The sequence below is a fragment of the Dendropsophus ebraccatus genome, chromosome 13 (assembly GCF_027789765.1).
Source record: "Dendropsophus ebraccatus isolate aDenEbr1 chromosome 13, aDenEbr1.pat, whole genome shotgun sequence".
NCBI lineage: Eukaryota > Metazoa > Chordata > Amphibia > Anura > Hylidae > Dendropsophus > Dendropsophus ebraccatus.
In genome coordinates this window covers 15,924,129-15,946,103 of record NC_091466.1, presented here as the reverse complement: position 1 = coordinate 15,946,103, position 21,975 = coordinate 15,924,129, and the positions used below count along the sequence as shown (strand labels likewise).

At 43.5% G+C, this 21,975-nt stretch overlaps 1 protein-coding gene across 8 annotated transcripts; it reads left to right on the top strand.

The window, feature by feature from the left end:
• The first annotated feature begins 1,677 nt into the window (after positions 1-1,677).
• On the top strand, positions 1,678-21,434 carry LOC138771247 (speedy protein 1-A-like). 8 transcript variants are annotated; one of them, XR_011359574.1, is made up of 21 exons: positions 1,678-1,788; positions 1,882-1,956; positions 2,354-2,374; positions 2,717-2,911; positions 10,747-10,847; positions 11,309-11,367; positions 12,374-12,456; positions 12,682-12,853; positions 12,942-13,176; positions 13,938-14,010; positions 17,042-17,179; positions 17,300-17,432; positions 17,767-17,835; positions 17,969-18,217; positions 18,322-18,468; positions 18,586-18,749; positions 18,915-19,044; positions 19,121-19,260; positions 19,365-19,516; positions 19,686-19,846; positions 21,349-21,434. XR_011359574.1 is itself a non-coding variant. In XM_069950827.1 (10 exons), exons 1-9 carry the CDS (start codon positions 1,697-1,699, stop codon positions 13,164-13,166), a joined length of 1,023 nt encoding a protein of 340 aa, XP_069806928.1. In that variant the 5' UTR covers positions 1,678-1,696; the 3' UTR covers positions 13,167-13,176; positions 13,938-15,606. The 8 variants fall into 8 exon arrangements, 1 of the variants encoding a protein (XP_069806928.1); XR_011359577.1 differs by having other exon boundaries at positions 17,031-17,179; positions 18,927-19,044; XR_011359573.1 differs by having other exon boundaries at positions 17,031-17,179.
• The last annotated feature ends 541 nt before the right edge of the window (positions 21,435-21,975 follow it).

Below are 21,975 nucleotides of genomic sequence, written 5' to 3'. Positions count from 1 at the left end.
TGTAGAAAGAGAGACCCGGCACTCACCAAGTAGATTTGCTTATTTATTCAGGTGTAGTATGCATCAGTTTACAGCAAGAAGACGTTTCCGACAGACATCGTGTCCTGATGATGACCTGTATGATGAGCGGTGGTATCTCCGGCTGTGGGCAGATATTCAGCATGGTGAAAGGGCCACTGTTGTATGACTGCAGACAGGTGAATAGAACCCGAAGGGTGCGGTGTGGTGTCAACTCTTCACCCCAACTACCTGAAATAACTTATGCTGAACAGCGTTGGCAACAGCTTTTATTGAAGAACTCTTAAAGGGTTTATCCAGTGCTACAAAAAGATGGCCACTTTTGCACCACTCTTGTCTCCACATTGGGTGAGGTTTGAAAGTCAGTTCCATTGAAGTAAATGGAGCTTAATTGCAAACCACACCTGACCTGGAGACAAAGAGTGGAGCAAAAGTGGCCCACTCTCAACTTGTAGGATACAAAGTGCTACAGTGACCGTCAGGCACCTGACAGGCAAGTCCACCTTAGACGCTCCATGAAATCACTGATGGAAATAACCCTTTTAGCCAGTCTTCAGTGCAGTTAAAACAAATGTAGCACCAGGTACATCATTATGTCTTTTTTACATTAACAGACGGGCGTTGTGGCGGAGATGCAGATGGCACAAGTTTTTTTTGGAACTGCCACCTGGTTCCTGTGCACGGCCCCAGTCTATTTCTGAGCACCGACTGGGCATGAAGCACCGGGGGCGAGCTGCTGGCCCCCAGTGAGACAACTTCCCCTTCCCTCTGTGATGCGGTCCACTGATTTTAATGGAGGCCCGTCACAGAGGGGAGGGGGTTTTGTCACACTGGAGACTGGTGGGCCCGCACCCAGTGCATTGTATATGGAATCAAACACCATTAGAATTTTCACCTGTTTTGGAGTGTCTCTATCTATCTCATATCTATCTGTCTGTCTATCTATCTATCTATCTATCCATCTCCTATCTATCTATCTATCTATCTATCTATCTATCTATCTATCTATCAGGCAGCTGGTGGCTTCTTGTTATGTGGTTACTGAGGGGTTTATATGCAGAAAATAAGTTCCCATGGCAACCAAAAGTTACCTATTAGTTTCCCATCATTTTAATTTCAGCAACAACAAACCCCCCACACAAAACCTGCATTAAATATATATATATATATATATATATATATATATATATATATATATATATATATGAATTGTATGACCACATGAAGGTGGTGACTATAGACAGGACAGATCTCTGCGGATACGTCAGTGCCATATGTATAGCCCTTATACCTGTCTGCTGTATATAATGGAGGCTTTACTGACACTTATCTGCCATATAACAAGATGGCGGCTCCAGCCTCAGTATAGGCCGAGGTGCAGCCATTAGTAGCCATAGTACAGCCATACTGACAGGATATCGGAGAGATGGCAGGGAAAGGGTTACACTTCGTCTATCTATAGGGGGAGATTTATTCATCTGCCTTATAGTAGCAAAGGCCTCTGTTGTCCATAACAGCCAATCACAGCTCAGCTTTCAAATAATAATGAGTCCTGGTAAAGTGTAAGCTGAGCTGTGATTGGTTGCTATGGGCAACAGAGAACAACACCCAATCACAGCTCAGCTCTCAAATAATAATGAGCCCTGGCAAAATGAAAGCTGAGCTGTGATTGGTTGCTATGGGCGACAGAGGACATATAACTTTATTGCTATCTCTTTATGACATCATCAAGCAGCAGCCAATAGGATCGCAGGATTGGCCTTCAAAGTGGTAAACAACCCATCAGCTGATGCCAGTCTGTCATCGCTGTTTACAGAGATAGGACTGACTCCATCTTGCTCTTTGAGTAACTTATCTTTTCAGTATCTTTCAGAGCATCGAGGATCCGGATTTATTTTCCAGCGTCGGAGGACTTATCATCCCTGCGAGTCAGGAGAGGTAAGTATCAGAATGTAACCCCGGGACTGTGCCAGTGATATCACCCCATATAGCGATGGCCGCCTACTCCATAGTGCCAGGAAACGGAGAGCGGCCCATTGGGTTATACACAGAGGAGCAGAATATGGAGAGAATGGGGTGACTGGGGGTCATAGGGGGACATTGGGGGATTGGGAAGAGGAGGATTTGGGGTGACAGGGAATCATATGGAGACATTGGGGGATCAGGAAGGAAGAGGAGGATTTGGGGTGACTGGGGTCATATGGAGACATTGGGGGATCAGAAAGGAAGAGGAGGGTTTGAGGCGACTGGTAAGTTATTGTTTATGGTTATTATCTATATTGTATTACATTGTGCCATTTTATTAACCTTTTCTTTGTGATTTCCTTTTATTTAGAAGATTCATCATGAGCTCCAGGTAAGCGATGGGGTTTCCTGTAATGGCTGATGGCTATGGGGGGGGGGGGACAGGGCATACACATCTACCCATATACATCTATCTATATACATCTACCCATATACATCTACCTATATACCTCTACCTATATACCTCTACCTATATACCTCTGCCTATATACCCCTACATACATACATCTATCTATACACATCTACCTTTATACATCTACCTATACACAGCGCTCTCTCGCTCTCTCGCTCTCTCTCTCTCTCTCTCTCTCTCTCTCTCTCTCTCTCTATATATATATATATATATATATATGTTATTTTTTTCACTCGTATTAACATTTCTTTCTCTTTTAAGATTCCCAGGAAGAGGAGGACAAGGAGGAGGACGAGGAGGACAAGGAGGAGGAAGAGGAGGACAAGGAGGAGGACGAAGAGGAGGACAAGAAGGAGGACGAAGAGGAGGACAAGGAGGAGGACGAAGAGGAGGACAAGGAGGAGGACGAAGAGGAGGACATGGCCGCAAGAGAAAGACCGCCCAGGATGAGGAGAGGTAAGTGTGACAGTGTAGGACACAGTACACATATGTATTACACGGTCTCACATTTATTGGTCACCAGGGTTGCTTTAGGCTGGGCTAGATGGCGATTCCTGGTTGTACAACTAAAAGTAAAATACATATAAACTGACCTTCAAACTCCTTATGAGGTACAATACATAAACAGAAACATGTCCATAAAATATGCATCAAAAATATAATAATGAAAAAATTGAATAGTAAAAAATGAATAAAAAAGACAAAAATGTATTTAAAAAAATCTTCTTGAAAACCCTTGAAGTGAACGGTCTGTGCGCTGTTTTGTTTTTTAACAATATCTGTTATAACCAATATTATTGCATCATCGCAGTTTCCTTTTCTGTTTTACCTTTATTCATCTATTTTGCTTTAAAATATGTATAAAATTTATAAACATCCCCCCCCCCCCAAAAAAAAAAAAAAAATATTCAAGGATTTTTTCTGTCTTTCTTTATTCATTTTTTCCTCATTCATTTTTTGAATTATTATATTTTTGCATGCTTATTTTATTGGTTATTTTATTCATTCTTGTACCTGTTTCTGTGTATGTATGGTACCTCTTAAGGAAATCCAAAGAAATTGCACAAATAAATAAAAATATAACAAAAAATTCTTTATTTCAAATATTAAAGTTAGTTCGATAAAAGCACATAAAATAGTAAAGTATGGGATAGACACAAACGTAAAAAAAACAGAGGGAGAGGAAGAAATCAATGTGGTGTAACACAAGTAATACAATTAAGTATATTGAACAACACCACCATCTAGTGGTCACTTATTATATGGCAAGTGAGCGAAACGTACGTCGGACTGCTGTGCCAGGCGGAGGGTAAGATGTCAGTGTTGGTTTATAGTGCTCACTTTCTCTTTTCTTTGTATGGCTGTACATGGACTGGTTATGTAGTTTTCCTTGTGGGATTTTTTCACAGTGATTATTAGTCTGAGATTGCCCACATGGGAGGGGATACATACAGTTTCCCTCTTCTAGCTGTATTTACTTTATCAGTTCTTTAACAATATCTACTGTATACCTATCATGGTTTAAACTTTTCAGTCCTCGTTTGTTACTGATTGCCATATAATAAGTGACCACTAGATGGTGGTGTTGTTCAATATACTAAATTGTATTACTTGTGTTATACCACACCGATTTCTTCCTCTCTGGTTTTTTGACGTTTGTGTCTATCCCATACTTTACTATTTATGTGCTTTTATCGAACTAACTTTAATATTTGAAATAAAGAATTTTTTGTTATATTTCTATTTATTTGTGCAATTTCTTTGGATATATTTGGATTTTGGTTGCGTTCTATGATATTTGGTTGGCAGGACTTTTCTTGGGGTTACTTTTAAGGACCTTGAAGAACAACTTATCTGTATTTTAACATATTTTATTTTTTTTGCCACTTAATAAAAGAAACAATGGTTTATGACATATTCCACCACATCTTGGGTTTAGCCCTGAGGACCATAGTGATTACATCATTTCAGGTTACAACAAATCTTCTAAGATATCGGGAGATTTCAGGCCAACCTAGGAAGCCACTTACACACTATGTACGTGCCACTAATATACTTACCACGTATCATGTGCCACTAACATGACCCGGTGTACCAGGCCAGATTAACCCCCGTCCAGATTATACCCCGGGGTATAATCTAGCCTAGGCCATTTTAACCCCGGGTATAGTCTGGGCTGGGGGTATACTCTGGCCTGTTACACCGGGTCCATAAGGAACCTGACCCATCCCCCACCCCCTGGTACCCAATAAATACACACACCTATAGTTGGATCTAATGGTCACAGCAGCCGTTTTATTAACAAAATATTAAACAATTTCCAGTATAAACCAGACGTCCACAAGAAGTATTACACAAACATTTAAAGTGTTATCCATATGTGTCATTTATGAATTAGGATTATTATGTTCTCTTTATTTATATAGGAATGTACTAGCACTGGCGCAGTTAACATACCAAGATCTATGTGCACAATTTTTGTTGTGGGCATGCTCTGTGGTTTTGCATTTACGTTTTCTACTCTTTTTTTTTTTTTTTTTTGAGCAAGTGGAACTGGTTATTGTGCTGACATCCGTTTATAATACTAGGACATATGTGCGCCATTGTGGAGTTTGGACTACTTTGCCCCTTTGTCTTATCATCCATGGAATTCCGCTCAAGCGCCTGCGGATACAACATAGTGAATTTCATATGCGCCATCTTTGTGGTGGGAACTACTGTGGGCATGCTCTGTGGGACATCAGGACAATGTATTGTCAGGACAATGCTGTCTGTTCTGGATTGCATTAGACCATAGGCTTTCCCTGGAGTTTGGGATTTTTTAAATGTCTTTTTAATTGGGACTCTTTCTATTACCATTTGTATGCGTACCTAATATAATAAAGGACTTTTATTTATCATTTTTGGTCGGCCAAATTTAACATTATAGTACATGTCTTTTCTATCCTTTAAACTCCCTGTGTACCTCATAAAGCTAAAGTCAGACTCCACTCCTCCAGGCTGTGCTGTCCTGCTTTGTGGTGAGTCTGTCCATAAGATGGCCGACATAGAGAAGCATGTGACCATGCCCCGCCCCCAGTGTCCTCCATAGCATATATAGGCACAGTGGTGGACACTGGAGGTGGGGCATGGTCACATGCTCCTCTATGTCAGCCATCTTACGGCTGACATAGGAGCCGCAAACCTCTTGTGCAACAGAATGTGACTGTCAGATACCGCCTGACCCTATAATGTACCGCGCCAGCGCAGAGATGCCAGTGGTGCAGTCCTTTTTCTGAACCTCCTCCCGTTTCCTGTGCACAGCACCAGTCTATTGCCGACCACCAGCCCCCAAACCCCCAGTGTGACCATCTCCCCTCATCACACTGGGGGCTGGCGGCATGTTGGCAGTGCTCTGGGGCAGGCCAGTGCGCTCAGGAATAGACTGACGCCGGTCTGTTAATGTGAAATAAACAAAGCGATGTACAGTACCTGGTGGTATATTTGCTTTAAGGACCCCCACCACCACACAGCTGCCGCAACAGAAGGGTAGTAGACCTCGAAGTACGCTGTGACAGGGGAGGCGTATGTGGCAGGATCGGTATATGGCGCTCTGACAGGGGAGGCGTATGTGGCAGGATCGGTATATGGCGCTCTGACAGGGGAGGCGTATGTGGCAGGATCGGTATATGGCACTGTGACAGGGGAGGCGTATACATGATCCTGTTACATTCAGGGGGTACAGTATACATGGTCCTGTTAGAGTCAAGGGGGTACAGTATACATGGTCCTGTAATATTCAGGGGGTACAGTATACATGGTCCTGTAATATTCAGGGGGTACAGTATACATGGTCTTGTTACAGTCAAGGGGGTACAGTATACATGGTCCTGTAATATTCAGGGGGTACAGTATACATGGTCCTGTAATATTCAGGGGGTACAGTATACATGGTCTTGTTACAGTCAGGGGGTACAGTATACACGGTCCTGTTACATTTAGGGGGTACAGTATACATGGTCCTGTTACTGTCAGGGGGTACAGTATACATGGTCCTGTTACAGTCAGGGTGTACAGTATACATGGTCCTGTTACATTCAGGGGGTACAGTATACACGGTCCTGTTACAGTCAGGGGGTACAGTATACATGGTCCTGTTACATTAATGGGGTTACAGTATACATGGTCCTGTTATATTCAGGGGTACAGTATACATGGTCCTGTTACATTCAGGGGTACAGTATACATGGTCCTGTTACATTCAGGGGTACAGTATACATGGTCCTGTTACATTCAGGGGGTTCAGTATACATGTTCTTGTTACATTCAGGGGGTACAGTATACATGGTCCTGTAATATTCAGGGGGTACAGTATACATGGTCCTGTTACATTTAGGGGGTACAGTATACATGGTCCTGTTACAGTCAGGGGGTAAAGTATACACAGTCCTGTTACAGTCAGGGGGTAAAGTATACACAGTCCTGTTACAGTCAGGGGTACAGTATACATGGTTCTGTTACATTCAGGGGTACAGTATACATGGTTCTGTTACATTCAGTGGGTACAGTATACATGGTCCTGTTACATTCAGTGGGTACAGTATACATGGTCCTGTTACATTCAGGGGGTACAGTATACATGTTCTTGTTACATTCAGGGGGTACAGTATACATGGTCCTGTTACATTCAGGGGGTACAGTATACATGGTCCTGTTAGAGTCAGGGGTACAGTATACATGGTCCTGTTACATTCAGGGGGTACAGTATACATGGTCCTGTTAGAGTCAGGGGTACAGTATACATGGTCTTGTTACATTCAGGGGGTACAGTATACATACTGGACTCTCCCATATAATCTGCAGTGTGGTAATACTCTGCAGAGCCTGTGATGACCAAGTATTAGTCCGCACTATGGTCACTGTATTGCGGTATTGATTATATTGGTGCTTGCATAGTGGTAGCATACATTTTTCCCTTACTCTAAGGCTAGGTTCAATTTAAAAGCTATATAAGTCTGTACCTTTAAAGTGAAAATAAAACAGATACTATATGTGCCACTAATGTACCCATCACCTATCATATGTGCCACTAATATACTCATCACCTATCATATGTGCCACTAATATACCCATCACATACCATATGTGCCACTAATGTACTCATCACATACCATATGTGCCACTAATATAGTTATCGTATACCATATGTGCCACTAATATACTCATCACCTATCATATGTGCCACTAATATACTCATCACATACCATATGTGCCACTAATATACTCATCACATACCATATGTGCCACTAATATACCCATCACATACCATATGTGCCACTAACATACCAATATACTAATATACTGCTGGAGCGCCCCCCAGCTGGCCGCCGCCCTCCTCCCATAGTGGTTCATTTGGGGGGCTTCAGCAGACAGACAGCACATCTTAGAAATTTCTATTTCCAAGTACAGTGTGCTGTTTGTCTGCCGGAGCGCCCCAGTCACCCTCCTCACACAAGGATTTGTTTCCTTACCCTCTCCTGCACGGTGCTGGCGCATGACATCAGTCGTCACCCTGTGTGTCGCCTTCCTGATAGGCCTGACCTGCGCCCCGGATGGCCGCAGCTCTTGTATTCCTCCGCACTCTGGTAAGGGGCTAGCATGCCTGGTCATCCGCTTCTGTGCAACTACAACCCCCAGCATGCCTGGTCATCCGCTGCTGTGCAACTACAACCCCCAGCATGCCTGGTCATTCACTGCTGTGCAACTACAACCCCCAGCATGCCTGGTCATCCGCTGCTGTACAGCTACAACCCCCAGCATGCCTGGTCATCCGCTGCTGTGCAACTACAACCCCCAGCATGCCTAAACAGCTACCGCTGTGCAACTACAACCCCCAGCATGCCTGGTCAGCTACCGCTGTGCAACTACAACCCCCAGCATATCTGGTCATCTGCTGCTGTGCAACTACAACGCCCAGCATGCCTGGTCATCCTCTGCTGTGTATCTACAACCCCCAGCATGCCTGGTCATCTGCTGCTGTGCAACTACAACCCCCAGCATGCCTGGTCATCTGCTGCTGTGTAACTACAACCCCCAGCACGCCTGGTCATCCGCTGTTGTGCAACTACAACCCCCAGCATGCCTGGTCATCTGCTTCTGTGCAACTACAACCTCCAGCATGCCTGGTCATCCGCTGTTGTGCAACTACAACCCCCAGCATGCCTGGTCATCCGCTGCTGTGTAACTACAACCCCCAGCATGCCTGGTCATCTGCTGCTGTGTAACTACAACCTCCAGCATGCCTGGTCATCCGCTGTTGTGCAACTACAACCCCCAGCATGCCTGGTCATCCGCTGCTGTGTAACTACAACCCCCAGCAATCCTGGTCATCTGCTTCTGTGCAACTACAACCTCCAGCATGCCTGGTCAGTCGCTGCTGTACAACTACTACAACCCCCAGCATGCCTGGTCATTCACTGCTGTGCAACTACAACCCCCAGCATGCCTAGTCAGCTACCGCTATGCAACTACAACCCCCAGCATGTCTGGTCAGCAGCTGCTGTGCAACTACAACCTCTAGCATGCCTGGTCATCCGCTGTTGTGCAACTACAACCCCCAGCATGCCTGGTCATCCGCTGTTGTGCAACTACAACCCCCAGCATGCCTGGTCATCTGCTTCTGTGCAACTACAACGCCCAGCATGCCTTGTCAGCCGTTGCTGTACAACTACAACCCCTAGCATGCCTGGTCATCTGCTGCTGTGTAACTACAACTACCAGCATGCCTGGTCAGCCGCTGCTGTGCAACTACAACCCCCAGCATGCCTGGTCATCCGTTGCTGTATAACTACAACCCCCAGCATGCCTGGTCATCTGCTGCAGTGTAACTACAACCCCCAGCACGCCTGGTCATCCGCTGCTGTGCAACTTCAACCCCCAGCATGCCTGGTCATCCGCTGCTGTATAACTACAACCTCCAGCATGCCTGGTCATCCGCTGCAGTGCAACTACAACTCCCATTATCCCTGGTCAGCTACAGCTGCGCAACGACAACTCCCATCATGCCTGGTCAGCCGCTGCTGTGAAACTGCAGTCCCCAGTGTGCCCAGGCAGCTGCCCTTTTGAAACTACAACCCCCACCATGCCTAGACAGGGTGGTTATTGTTGTCTGGAGGGGTGGGAGGCTGTAGGATTTAGTGTGTCTACCCTTACACCATCCCTGAACATCAAATATTGCATGTGCAACTAACAGTCATCACATGTGTCACTAACATACTAATCCCATGTTACATGTGTCACTAACATACTAATCCCATGTTACATGTGTCACTAACATACTAATCCCATGTTACATGTGTCACTAACATACTAATCCCATGTTACATGTGTCACTAACATACTAATCCCATGTTACATGTGTCACTACCATACTAATCCCATGTTACATGTGTCTCTAACATACTAATCCCATGTTACATGTGTCTCTAAAATACTAATCCCATGTTACATGTGTCACTAACATACTAATCCCATGTTACATGTGTCTCTAAAATACTAATCCCATGTTACATGTGTCACTAACATACTAATCCCATGTTACATGTGTCTCTAAAATACTAATCCCATGTTACATGTGTCACTAACATACTAATCCCATGTTACATGTGTCACTAACATACTAATCCCATGTTACATGTGTCACTAACATACTAATCCCATGTTACATGGGTCACTAACATACTAATCACATACTGCATGTCTCACTGACATACTAATCCCGTGTTGTATGTGCCACTTACATACTTATTACATAGCACATGTGCCACTACCATACTCATCACATGCTGCATGTGCCACTAACAAACTTATTACATATGACTTGTGCAACCAGCATTTATCATATTCTGCATGCGGTAGTAACATACTTGCCACATATGATATGTGCCACTAATATGCTCTTATCATGTCACATGTGCCAACGATATACTTATCTTGTACCACATGTGGCATTGATATCCTTGTTACATGCTACATGGCGCCACTATCACAATCCTCACATACCACATGTGCCACTAACATACACGTCAAATACACCATGCAGCTACTGACTGTCTGTAGTGGTCACATAGGGATAGGGACAAATCCCCGCTGCAGCCAGGTAACTCCAGGTAACAGTCCGGCCCGGCTTACTATGGCTCTGGGGACTATACAACATGCCTCCTCCTTAGCTAATGTTCTGCACTTTCATTCTTTATGCGTCACTGATGACTTTCATCATAAGACAATTATTCCTAAAATATCTTCTCGTACAGATCACCATCACCTGCCCACAAGGAGCCCACCAAGAAGCGGAGGAAGGAGGACACCACCCAGCAGAAGAGGAAGGAGCTTGCCGCTTTCTTCACACTACTTGGTAAGACTCATTGCTCCTTCCACACTGGTCCCGGTTATGTACCAGGTAGAGGCAGCCGTACACATCACACATAGGGGGAGATTTATCAGGACTGGCATACTGGTATGCCAGTCATAAATAAAGCCCCGCCCCCTTTTTCCTAGATGGATTTACTAAGAGGTGTAGGCCCTGCACCTGGCACAGGCATTGTGGGGCCCATCAGGCGAGCGGGAGTTACGGCTGGCGTACGCTACGGGCGCATCATTGTTATATCTCCCCCAGAGCGTCCTCCTTCACGTTATATGTAATATTACATACATCAGGACGCTTTATACTATTATCCTGCTCTTCCCACATACAGGTTTATACCATCTTGTAGTGCTGCACGTTTCTTATCTGATTGCCGTACAGATTTTTTCTTTATTGAATTTAATTCCAAGACTAAGAATATTAAATTTCTGATGTTTCTGTTTTTCTTCTAGATGACGACTACATTCGCTTCTTTCTTGCCAGAGACGGCTGTAAGAGAATATCGGACAAGGTATAGTAGCGTTGTGTGAGGAAATGGAAACCGGTTAATTGATAGAATATTCACCATATTTTACCCTTTGACACAAAACGATGTTACCGGCAAGTCATGGAAAGGAGTGAGTTCCCGCATCATGACGTATCAGTATGTTATATTACACAGGGGCTCTATGAAGCAGGTGCAGGAGCTCAGCTCACCTCATGAATGTGAGGACTGGCTGCTATCAGTAGCCGGGGCCTCACATGTAATAATAGGCCGAGCCCCTTCAACGCTGAGATTGGACGGCTGCGCTCAATGTCCAGTCGGGACCCCTGCAGTCACATTGGGACCCCCGCAGTCACATTATCACATTTTCTTTGTCTGCTATACGTCTCATACTTACCATAAAGTATTCCAGCAGACTCTATGAGATGATCTCAATGCTACAGTAAGCAATGGCATAGCATTGCTATGCCATTGAATACGCATATTATATATTTTAGAGTGCACAATTGTCCCATCTATTAAGATATGAAAATACTATACCCGTGCAATGAACAGCGTAAACTAAAAGAGGAAAAAGAGCACCAGAATTGTACATTTTTTGCAAAATTATCAGGAAAAAATTAATAAAAAGATAAATATAAATAATAATAATAATAATAATAATAATAAAAATAACAACAACAACTATACATTGTGGTGCAAAAAGCACAAGCAGCCCTGTAGGTAAAAAGAAAAGGGCTAAAAGAGTTACATTGGCTGCCTATGTATAGTCTCCAGGAAACTGTTCATCACAGTTTGTACAAGGTTAGAAAAACATGTCTGCTTTCTTCCAGAAACAGCAGCACACCTGTCTATCAGATACATCTGTTATTATATCTGCACAGAAGTGAATGGAGCTAAGCTCTATCACCACTCACAACTTGTAGACAGATTTTGTGCTGGTTATGGGAGACTGCGGCCGTGTTCTTCTAACCTTATCACTTATGTAGACAGCGATACTACCAGCCTGTAACCACCCTTCTCTTCCCACTAGTATCTCCTGGCAATGGTCCTCGCGTATTTCAGAAGAGCCGGATTGAGTACCGAGGAATATAGAGAATACTTCTTTGCAGCACTGTGAGTCTCTTTTATTCCAACCAATATCTATATACTTGCTGATGTATAAGCAGAGAACAGAATAGTAAAATAAGCAATAGAATAGGAATGTCCAAGTGTAATGTAGACTCCATAACATTTACTTATACTACTGTTATTACTCTCCTTTTTTCCCAGGTCTCTAATGTTTTACAGATTATCAGCTGTAACATGTTCCATGATTTATTTGATTTATTTTTCTGCCAGGTTTTTGGCGAACCAGTTCGAGGAAGAAGAGGAGGACTTCCGTGCGGAGATCTACCCCTGGGCCTTGGGGCATCGTTGGACCAAGAAGACATCACGGCTCCATGACGATCGCAACCTGTTGCTCCTCCGTATGGATTTCAAGGCTTGGGTGGACCGGTCCACTTGTGATCAGGTTAGTAAATGTGACGTAGAGTTCTCAGGTCTTGATGAAGAATCTGTGATAATAAGGTAATTCTAATTCCTATATTTTTTCATTCTAGATCCTGGCAGAAGACCCCTCGCACTGGGCATGGACAAGAGAGAGGAAAGACCATCACGGCTGGGCTATTCGTTACTTCAGGAGAGATGACCGGGAGCTGACCACCTACGGCCCGAAGAATAGCCCACCTTCCTGCTCCCTCTGCAAGACCATCAGCGCCCATCCACGCAAGGGGAACGTGTGCCAGGCTGACACAGAGGAGGAACCCGGCACCTCATATTCCTAATCATCATACAGTAAGTAAAAGGAATTAAAGGCGCCTATACACCTAATACCTGTCTTTTAGCCAGCAGTTTCCTCTCACAGCCGAATATTCATGTGTTTCCTAAAGGGAGAGGTAAGCTGTCACCAGACTGCCCTGATGCCAGCTTATTCCTCTGAGAACAGAAGGATCAGATAGTGAAAACTGAGACACCTTATACTGTTGTCACACATCAGCTGTGTTTAGTAGAATGTTTATGGGCACATCTTGGTATATACTTATGGCAGAGAATATTCTGTAAGGGTCCCCTAAATGCCGGTCCAACCTTTGGATATCCCATAAGTGTCCCAGATGGGTGTACCCCTTTAATGCTATGTCCACATGCTCAGAATCTGATGAGGATTTTGGCATGTTTCAGTAAAGATTTTTTTCAGAATATCTATTGGGTATATCACAGGCAGATCTCATATGTGTCGCCATATAGTCACTTATTTATGATAAATGAACTTCACATAGAAGAGTCCCAGACAAGGAGCAGGAGATGAGGAGGAATGAATGGCCTAAATCTTCTCATAGTTTACTATATCATCAGTCCGGGTACTGGAAACCCAGAGAAATTAGATGATATTAGTCTTTATTACAGAGATATGTCATTACTGTACAATTCAGAACATAGAATATCCATTGATTAGTCTCCAGGATATAGTATCACATGCCGAGCGTCTCTCATTGATATATGTTTCTCATTTACTGAACATGTTGATCAATTTTTCATATCTTGTTACTTATCACCAGGGTGTAATGCTGCCAGAATGGGGACCAACAACAGCAAGAAGATCTGGAAGACCACCGGAATATCCTTTCTATAGTCGCACACATGCACACGTACACACTATCACACACACAAGTACACACACTCTCAGCACACACACTCTAGTTAGAGACAAATGAGTCACCCTCACCACCGTGAGGAATCATTTGTCTCATATGGGGAAGGAGGAGCCCCGTTATAACATCAAACGTTGGAGGACAAGACTCCCATAACAACTAGAGGAGTCCGGAGGAGGCGCCCGGAACATCTAGAGGCAAATGAGGCGCCATTTACACCAGGAGGAATCATTTGCCTCATGGGGCAGGAGGAGGCCCCCACTTAACATCATCATCTGGAGGACAAGACTTATTTTACAATTGCAGGAGTCTGGAGGAGGCGCCAAGAATATCGAGAGGCAAATGAAGCGCCACTACCACCAGGAGGATTCATTTGCCTCATGGGGCAGGAGGAGGCCCCCTTAACCATCACAATCTGGGGGACAAGACTCACTTCACACCTACAGGAGTCTGGAGGAGGCGCCAGGAACATCTAGAGGCAAATGAGGCGCCATTACCACCAGGAGGATACATTTGCCTCATGGGGCAGGAGGAGGCCCCCGCTTAACATCATCATCTGGAGGACAAGACCTGCTTAACATCTAGTGGAGTCTGGAGGAGGCGCCCTTAAAGAGGTTATCCTGGGAGCTGAAGAACTATGACTTTTGCTTTCTCACTGATTGCTTACTCCCAGCTTGGTCTCATCTCATCCTGATCCTTCCTATCTGGCATATAAGGGGCAGGCTGAGGTGGTGGGCAGGTATTATTCTGCATCACCGCATGTGGACGAAACCAGTGGCAACCAATTTAAGTACAATGCTGACTATGTTGTCTCAACATTGTACATACATTGGCCACCGCCGGTGAGACTGGCTTCGCCTATATGTGGTGGTCACAGCACTGCACCAGCCCCACTACTTCAGCCTGACCCCTTCTTGTCCGATTAAAAGGTGTCAGTATGAGCTAAAACCAAGTCTGACGTGAGCTATCATAGATTAAGGAGAAGTCATACCTCCTAAGACACCCAAATAACCCCTTTATCATCTAGAGGCAAATGAGGCGCCATTACCATCAGGAGGAATAATTTGTCTCATATGGGGAAGGAGGAGCCCCGCTATAATATCCTAAACTAGAGGACAAGACTCCCATAACAACTAGAGAAGTCCGGAGGAGGCGCCAGGAACATCTAGAGGCAAATGACGCGCCAATACCACCAGGAGGATTCATTTGCCTCATAGGCCAGGAGGAGGCCCCCTTAACCATCACAATCTGGAGGACAAGACTCATTTCACTCCTACAGGAGTCTGGAGGAGGCGCCAAGAACATCTAGAGGCAAATGAGGCGCCATTACCACCAGGAGGATACATTTGCCTCATGGGGTAGGGGGAGGCCCCCGCCTAACATCATAATCTGGAGGACAAGACCTTAACATCTAGAGGAGTCTGGAGGAGGCGCCCTTTAAGGGGTTATCCTGGAAGTTGAAGAGCTATGACTTTTCCTTTCTCACTGATTGCTCACTCCCAGCTTGGTGTCATTTCATCCTGATACCTTCCTATCTGGCTTATGGGGGGCAGGCTGAGGCGGTGGGCAGGTATTATTCTGCAATCAACGCATGTGGACGAAACCTGTGGCAACCAATGTAAGTACAATGCTGACCATGTTGTCTCAACATTGTACATAGATTGGCCACCGCCGGTGAGACTGGCTTTGCCCACATGTGCTGATCGCAGCACTGCACCAGCCCCACCAATTCAGCCTGACCCCTTCTTGGCAGATTAAAAGGTGTCATTATGAGCTAAGACCAAGTCTGATGTGAGCTACCATAGATTAAGGAGAAGTCATACCTCCTAAGACACCCAAATAACCCCTTTATCATCTAGAGGCAAATAGGGCGCCATTACCATCAGGAGGAATCATTTGTCTCTAAGGGAGAAGGAGGAGCCCCGCTATAATATCCTAAACTGGAGGACAAGACTCCCATAACAACTAGAGGAGTCTGGAGGAGGCGCCAGGAACATCTAGAGGCAAATGAGGCGCCATTACCACCAGGAGGATTCATTTGCCTCATAGGCCAGGAGGAGGAGCCCACTTATCATCTGGAGGACAAGACTCACTTCACACCTACAGGAGTCTGGAGGAGGCGCCAAGAACATCTAGAGGCAAATGTGGTGCCATTACCACCAGGAGGATACATTTGCCTCATGGGGCAAGAGGAGCCCCCCACTTAACATCATCATCTGGAGGACAAGACCTTAACATCTAGTGGAGTCTGGAGGAGGCGCCATTACCATCAGGAGGAATCATTTGTCTCATATGGGGAAGGAGGAGCCCCGCTATAATATCCTAAACTGGAGGACAAGACTCCCATCACAACTAAAGGAGTCCGGAGGAGGCGCCAGGAACATCTAGAGGCAAATGAGGCGCCATTACCACCAGGAGGATTCATTTGTCTCATATGGGGAAGGAGGAGCCCCGCTATAATATCAGAAACTGGAGGACAAGACTCTCATAACACATAAAGAGTGTGGAGGAGGCGCCAGGAACAACTGGAGGCAAACGAGGCGCCATTACCACCAGGAGGACTTATTTGTCTCATATAGGGGAGGAACCCCACTATAATACCAGAAACTGGAGGACAAGACCAATTTATCACTTACAGGAGTCTGGAGGAGGCACCTATAACATCTAGATACAAATGAGGTGCCATTACCACCAGGAGGATTCATTTGTCTCATATGAGGCAGGAGGAGCCCCCTTTAATTTCTGAAACTGAAGGACAGGACGCCCATATCGCCTACAGTGTCTGGAGGAGGAGGCATCAATTACATCTGGAGGAAATTCAGACTCCATTACATCAGGAAGATTCACCCTTTAATATCACAAAAAATAATATGTCACATATATATATATATATATATATATATATATATATATATATATAGATATAGATATAGATATATATAGGGAAAAAGGGAAGGAAGTTGCTGGAAATGTCCAGAGCCTAAGATGTTTGTCTGGCAGGTTCTCCACAGATGAAGATGGAAGAAATTGTCATGGCGTTCTGAGCCGGGTGGAGAAGAAACGGGAAAGTGAACGATAAAAGATGACGTCAGCTGTGAATCAGTGTATATGACAGCACCGTAACCTATATGGCTCACAGAGATCTATAGGTATTGTGCATTGTGTCTTTTTAGACGTTTTTGTATTTGTAGAACATTATTTGGTAGGGGTTCCCCTAGGAGGGACGGGTTGGGAAACATCCTCTTATCCAGTCTATTGTGATGATACAGAGAGCCTGATGAATATGTAAGGAAGCCTCACAGCACCATTGTACCGTCTTGGGTGCGCCAGACGTCACTACGCCTACACACCCGGAACCAGTATGGTGTCCTCATCCGGGCAATCACTACGGCATATACAACGGTAATTTACATTTTTGTTCATTAAAGATATATGTGTTACAATTGTTCTGAAGCTGCCCATACAGGTACATGGTATAGTCCCATAGAAAACTGGTATATGTGGGGGTAATGACCTGAGTATAGTCAATAACGTTCAGGCCATAGAGGTTAATATGGCCCATGCCATACAGTAGTAATGTCTGTCCTCGCCCATAGTAACAAGTCACAGTTCAACTTTTAAAATATCCACGATCCCTGGTAAAATAAAAGATGCACTGTGATTGGTTGCTGTGGGTAACAGGGAATATTCTTCTTCTTTCTATTATTATATAAAAAGTTATAAATGATCTTTCTAGATCTCTGAAACTAAGGAGAGAATTCTGGAACGTGGCTTGGATGTGGATCCGCTGGAGGAAGAAGAGCCGGTATGCCATAACTATTCTTTGTCTAATGTTTCCTCTCATTTGTAGCTTTTATACCCTGATATTGTGTCACTTTTTGAATGTTTTTCATTATTGTAAGAACCATGCGGTTATTATTTTTTCCTTTTAACATTAGGAACTACGTGATCTTATAGAAAGGATAAAAGAAAGAAGAAAAGCTGCACCCCGGGGTGAAGATTACTGTGTTACTAATGATTCTGGAACGATCAATCAAGAAGAGAGTGATGGAACTATGGAGAACCGGGTGAGCACCACGTCATCAGTCTCAAGAGATCCAAGACGTCTAGGTGCCAAACCGAAGGCGGAGGGAATTAATACAATTACAAATCGAACAAAGATGGGGAGAAAAGATGATAAATCCAAGGTAATCACCCTCTCTGATACCACACTGAGTGAGGCCCAGGCGGGGTACTCAGTCTTTGCCTTTTCTTTCTCACCTTCCTCTAATTTTGATTTTTCTTACTACAGTAAAGGACCTCAATGTATTTGCGTGCAAATTGATTGTAAAGAAATTGCATACAAAAAGAACAGACACTATTTTATTGGATTCGGAGGAATAACGACGGGCAGCGGCAATACTGGAGGAGTTATTGGAGGAATAATCCATAAACACAAGTGCGTTCCCTAACTATCCCCAATTATATCGGGGTAAATAGCTTGACAGACTATTGCTGTAAATTCATTGATTTTTACCTGCTACCACTGGCTGAACTTTTGCTTTCATACTTGAAGGATAATACAGACCTAATAAAGATATTGGACGGAATTCAAGTGTTGGAGGATATGATCCCTTGTCACATGTCATGTGGAGGCTTTATACACGTCAATCAAACACGAGGACGGTTTGGATGCGGTCACGTGTTTTCTGTCAATGAGCCAATAGGACCTGGAGCTTGGTAAGTTTATTGTGGATTCATTGGCATTTGCTTTAGCAATGGGGGCATCTTGTGCGCCCTCATATGCTGTGGGAGAGGGACATCGTTGTGATCTCTCCGGTCCCTCAGACTGAAAAAGTACAATATCAGCAACGTTATATTGATAATTTGATTTTCATTTGGCAGGGGACGATTAAGGATCTTGAAAAGTTCATACATGGCATCAATATCAATAAACAGAACATCAGATTGACCTACCAACATAGCAAGGAAATGTTGAAGTTCTTGGATGTGAAAATCAAGATATCAACATCAGGTAAGAATTCTACATGTGTTTACAGGAAGCCGACAGCAGCAAACACTCTATTACATGTCACTTCCTCTCATCCTAGGCCTCTAGCGGACAATATTCCTGTAGGACAAAAAGAATTTGTTCAGAAACATCAGACTTTGAAAGGCAGGCAGAAGAACTGGCTGACAGGTTCCACGAGAGGGGTATGGCAGAAAGACCATACATAAAGCTTATACACAGGTAAAATAAAGTGACAGGAATGAATTATTGAGTTCCAATAAAAAAGAAAAAGCTAAACACAAGATGGAAGACGTAACAAGATTTATTTGCACTTATAATTCTAGGACTCATGATGCGAGATCCATTTTGGAAAAATTCTGGCCAGAGCTTTTAACTGATCCATCCCTAGCAAAAAGCCTCACTAAGCAGCCCGCTAAGACGTTTAGGAGATCCAAAAACCTATGTGACATACTTGTGTGAAGCCACTATACAGTGGGTAAGCCCACTAACCCTTTTGTAACCAGGGGGCCCAACTGGGGCACCAAACGATGCAGGAAGTGTGTGGCCTACTGTAATGTAGAGGAAACTAACGCATATTTTAACCCTGATGGTTCTAGGAAATTACACATTGTATACAATTACTGAGTATGTAATTTACTTTGCAGTTTGCCCGCGTGGAAAAATTTATGTTGGCCTCACTACTAGACAATGGAAGATCTGTGTTTGTGAACATGTTCGTGGCATCATAGCTGCCAGGGAGACTGAAGACACCTATTCTTTATGTCCAATACCAAGACACCTCAAACAATATCTGTCCGGCCTAAGGGTAAGAGACATAGATCACATTTACCCTTCTCTTCGTGGTGGGGATAGAGCAAAAATATTGGCCCAGAGGGAAATCAGGTGGATTGCCATATTTTTAAAGACTTTTACTGTATATGCAGATAAAATGCTATTGGTGGTCACCTAGTGACTAAGTTTGGATCATTTCTATCACATATTCAAGTTTTCAATTGGAATCAAAAGCTTGATCTGGTACATGATATAATCCAATAGAAAACTTGCATATGAGTGGTAATGACCCGAGTACAGTCAATTACATTTAGGCCATAGAGGTTAATAGAGCCCATGCCAGACCTTGCACATATACCAGCACATGATTTTAATAATTTCCAAATGTCTTGTAATATATAATGTAATAATATGTATAATGTAATATAATATATAATATAATGTAATAATGATATTGTTGGCTTATAGGTGTGATGACACACGGGGGGTATCAGTAATATCTGTCGTCGCCCATAGTAACAAATCACAGCTCAACTTTTACATTCATGATCCCAGGTATAATAAAAGCTGCGCTGTGATTGGTTGCTGTGGGTTTGAGCAGAGTAGGGGATCTGGAACTGCAGGTCTTATATAGCCCTGCAGTTCCCGACACAAACATTGGTGGCAGCAGAGGGGGCCGTGTTGTTCTTACAGCCAGCCAACTTTACCATAGGCCCCGGGCTGTTCACCAAGCCTGGGCCCCCCAACCCACTGTAACTATGGTAACACTAGCCTGGCGTTCATAGTACAGGACAGATAATGTAATAATGTCATGATTTGTGCAAAATTGCAATTAAAAAAAAGTGATTTTTTTTTTGCAAATCATGGCGGAAGTGTAGCCAGGAGACAGTACACCACTGAAAGTATAAGTCTTTTTGGGTGGTCATGGGCCCCCCAGGAGCTCAGGGCCCCGGGCTGCCGCCCAAAACGCCCCTATTGTAATCCACTACTGCTTACAGCTGCCATTCAATGGAAGTATATATGTAAATAGAGAAAATTATACATTATAAAGTAATATAACTTTATTAAAGCAATGTATTAAACCTACTGTCTAGTTTCCGGAGTGCCCCTTTAATAGTTAGTGGATGGAAATTTTATTATTAAGGTCCATAGCTTGTCAGAATGAGACACAAACCGGCCAATCTCACATCCTGTTGTTAGCACATCCGGTGTCCTTGCACTGTAGCGTCACATTTATATGGATTCCGGATATAAGTCACACTATATTCGCTGGTCATTGCTTTGTGTTTTCATTCATTTTCATAATCTGTACTTTATAAATGTCAGAACAATAGAAACAATGGATACAAATATTGGATGGAAAGGGGAATTGCCTCTTGTGTCTTTTTTTTTTTTAATTCCCAGTTCAGTTGAGGGTGGGCCAACCTAGCAATCCTTCTAGAAAAAAGAATGTCATGATCCTTTATAAGCAATTGTATTAAGATGATATATAGACTGTACTGTGTATTATCAATCCTTATCTTGTTTCTTTTATAGATGCAACATAACAGAAGACCCGTCCCCTCTTGTGTGGCTGCTCCAAGAACACAAAGGTTCAAAGGTTTCCTGATCCTGATGGGAGATATACACAGACTTCAGATAAAAGAACGTCCATTGGAAGAAGCTGATTTAGAGCTAAATTTCCAACATTGCTTTTTTGTTTGAGAAATTCAGTCACTTTGTTAAAAACCTATTTACACTTCAGCTTTGATGTAATTTGTGATTTATTTCAGAAAACTGTAATGAAAATTCTGGGTAATTTTGTTATAATAAACATGTATGATCAAAATTTTAAGTGTGTTTTATTCTCATATTTAGAGATAGTTAAAGATTGATGGTTAATCTATAAGTTTTAAAAATTTGGATTAGTGATAGGCTGTATCTGTTTTCCGAACTTTTCTCTCTCTCTCTCTCTCTCTAATATATATATATATATATATATATATATATATATATATATATATATATATATATATTTCTGTTAACATATTATATGGCATATGACCTGCCATCTGGCATAAAATAACATACTCCTGAGACCCTTAGGGAAGGTGTACATGGGTGTGTGTCGACGGGCCCTCCCCATTGGCTCTTATTTTAGTAGGTTTATGAAGAGTTAAAGGG

What these genes read in the sequence shown, in the direction of transcription:
- LOC138771247 (XM_069950827.1), top strand. Translation starts at nt 1,697, where the DNA reads ATGGGCGACAGAGGACATATAACTTTATTGCTATCTCTTTATGACATC. An exon ending in CGCTTTCTTCACACTACTTG is followed by an intron (nt 10,848 to 11,308) that starts GTAAGACTCATT and finishes TTTTTCTTCTAG; the next exon opens with ATGACGACTACATTCGCTTC. An exon ending in GTAAGAGAATATCGGACAAG is followed by an intron (nt 11,368 to 12,373) that starts GTATAGTAGCGT and finishes TCTTCCCACTAG; the next exon opens with TATCTCCTGGCAATGGTCCT.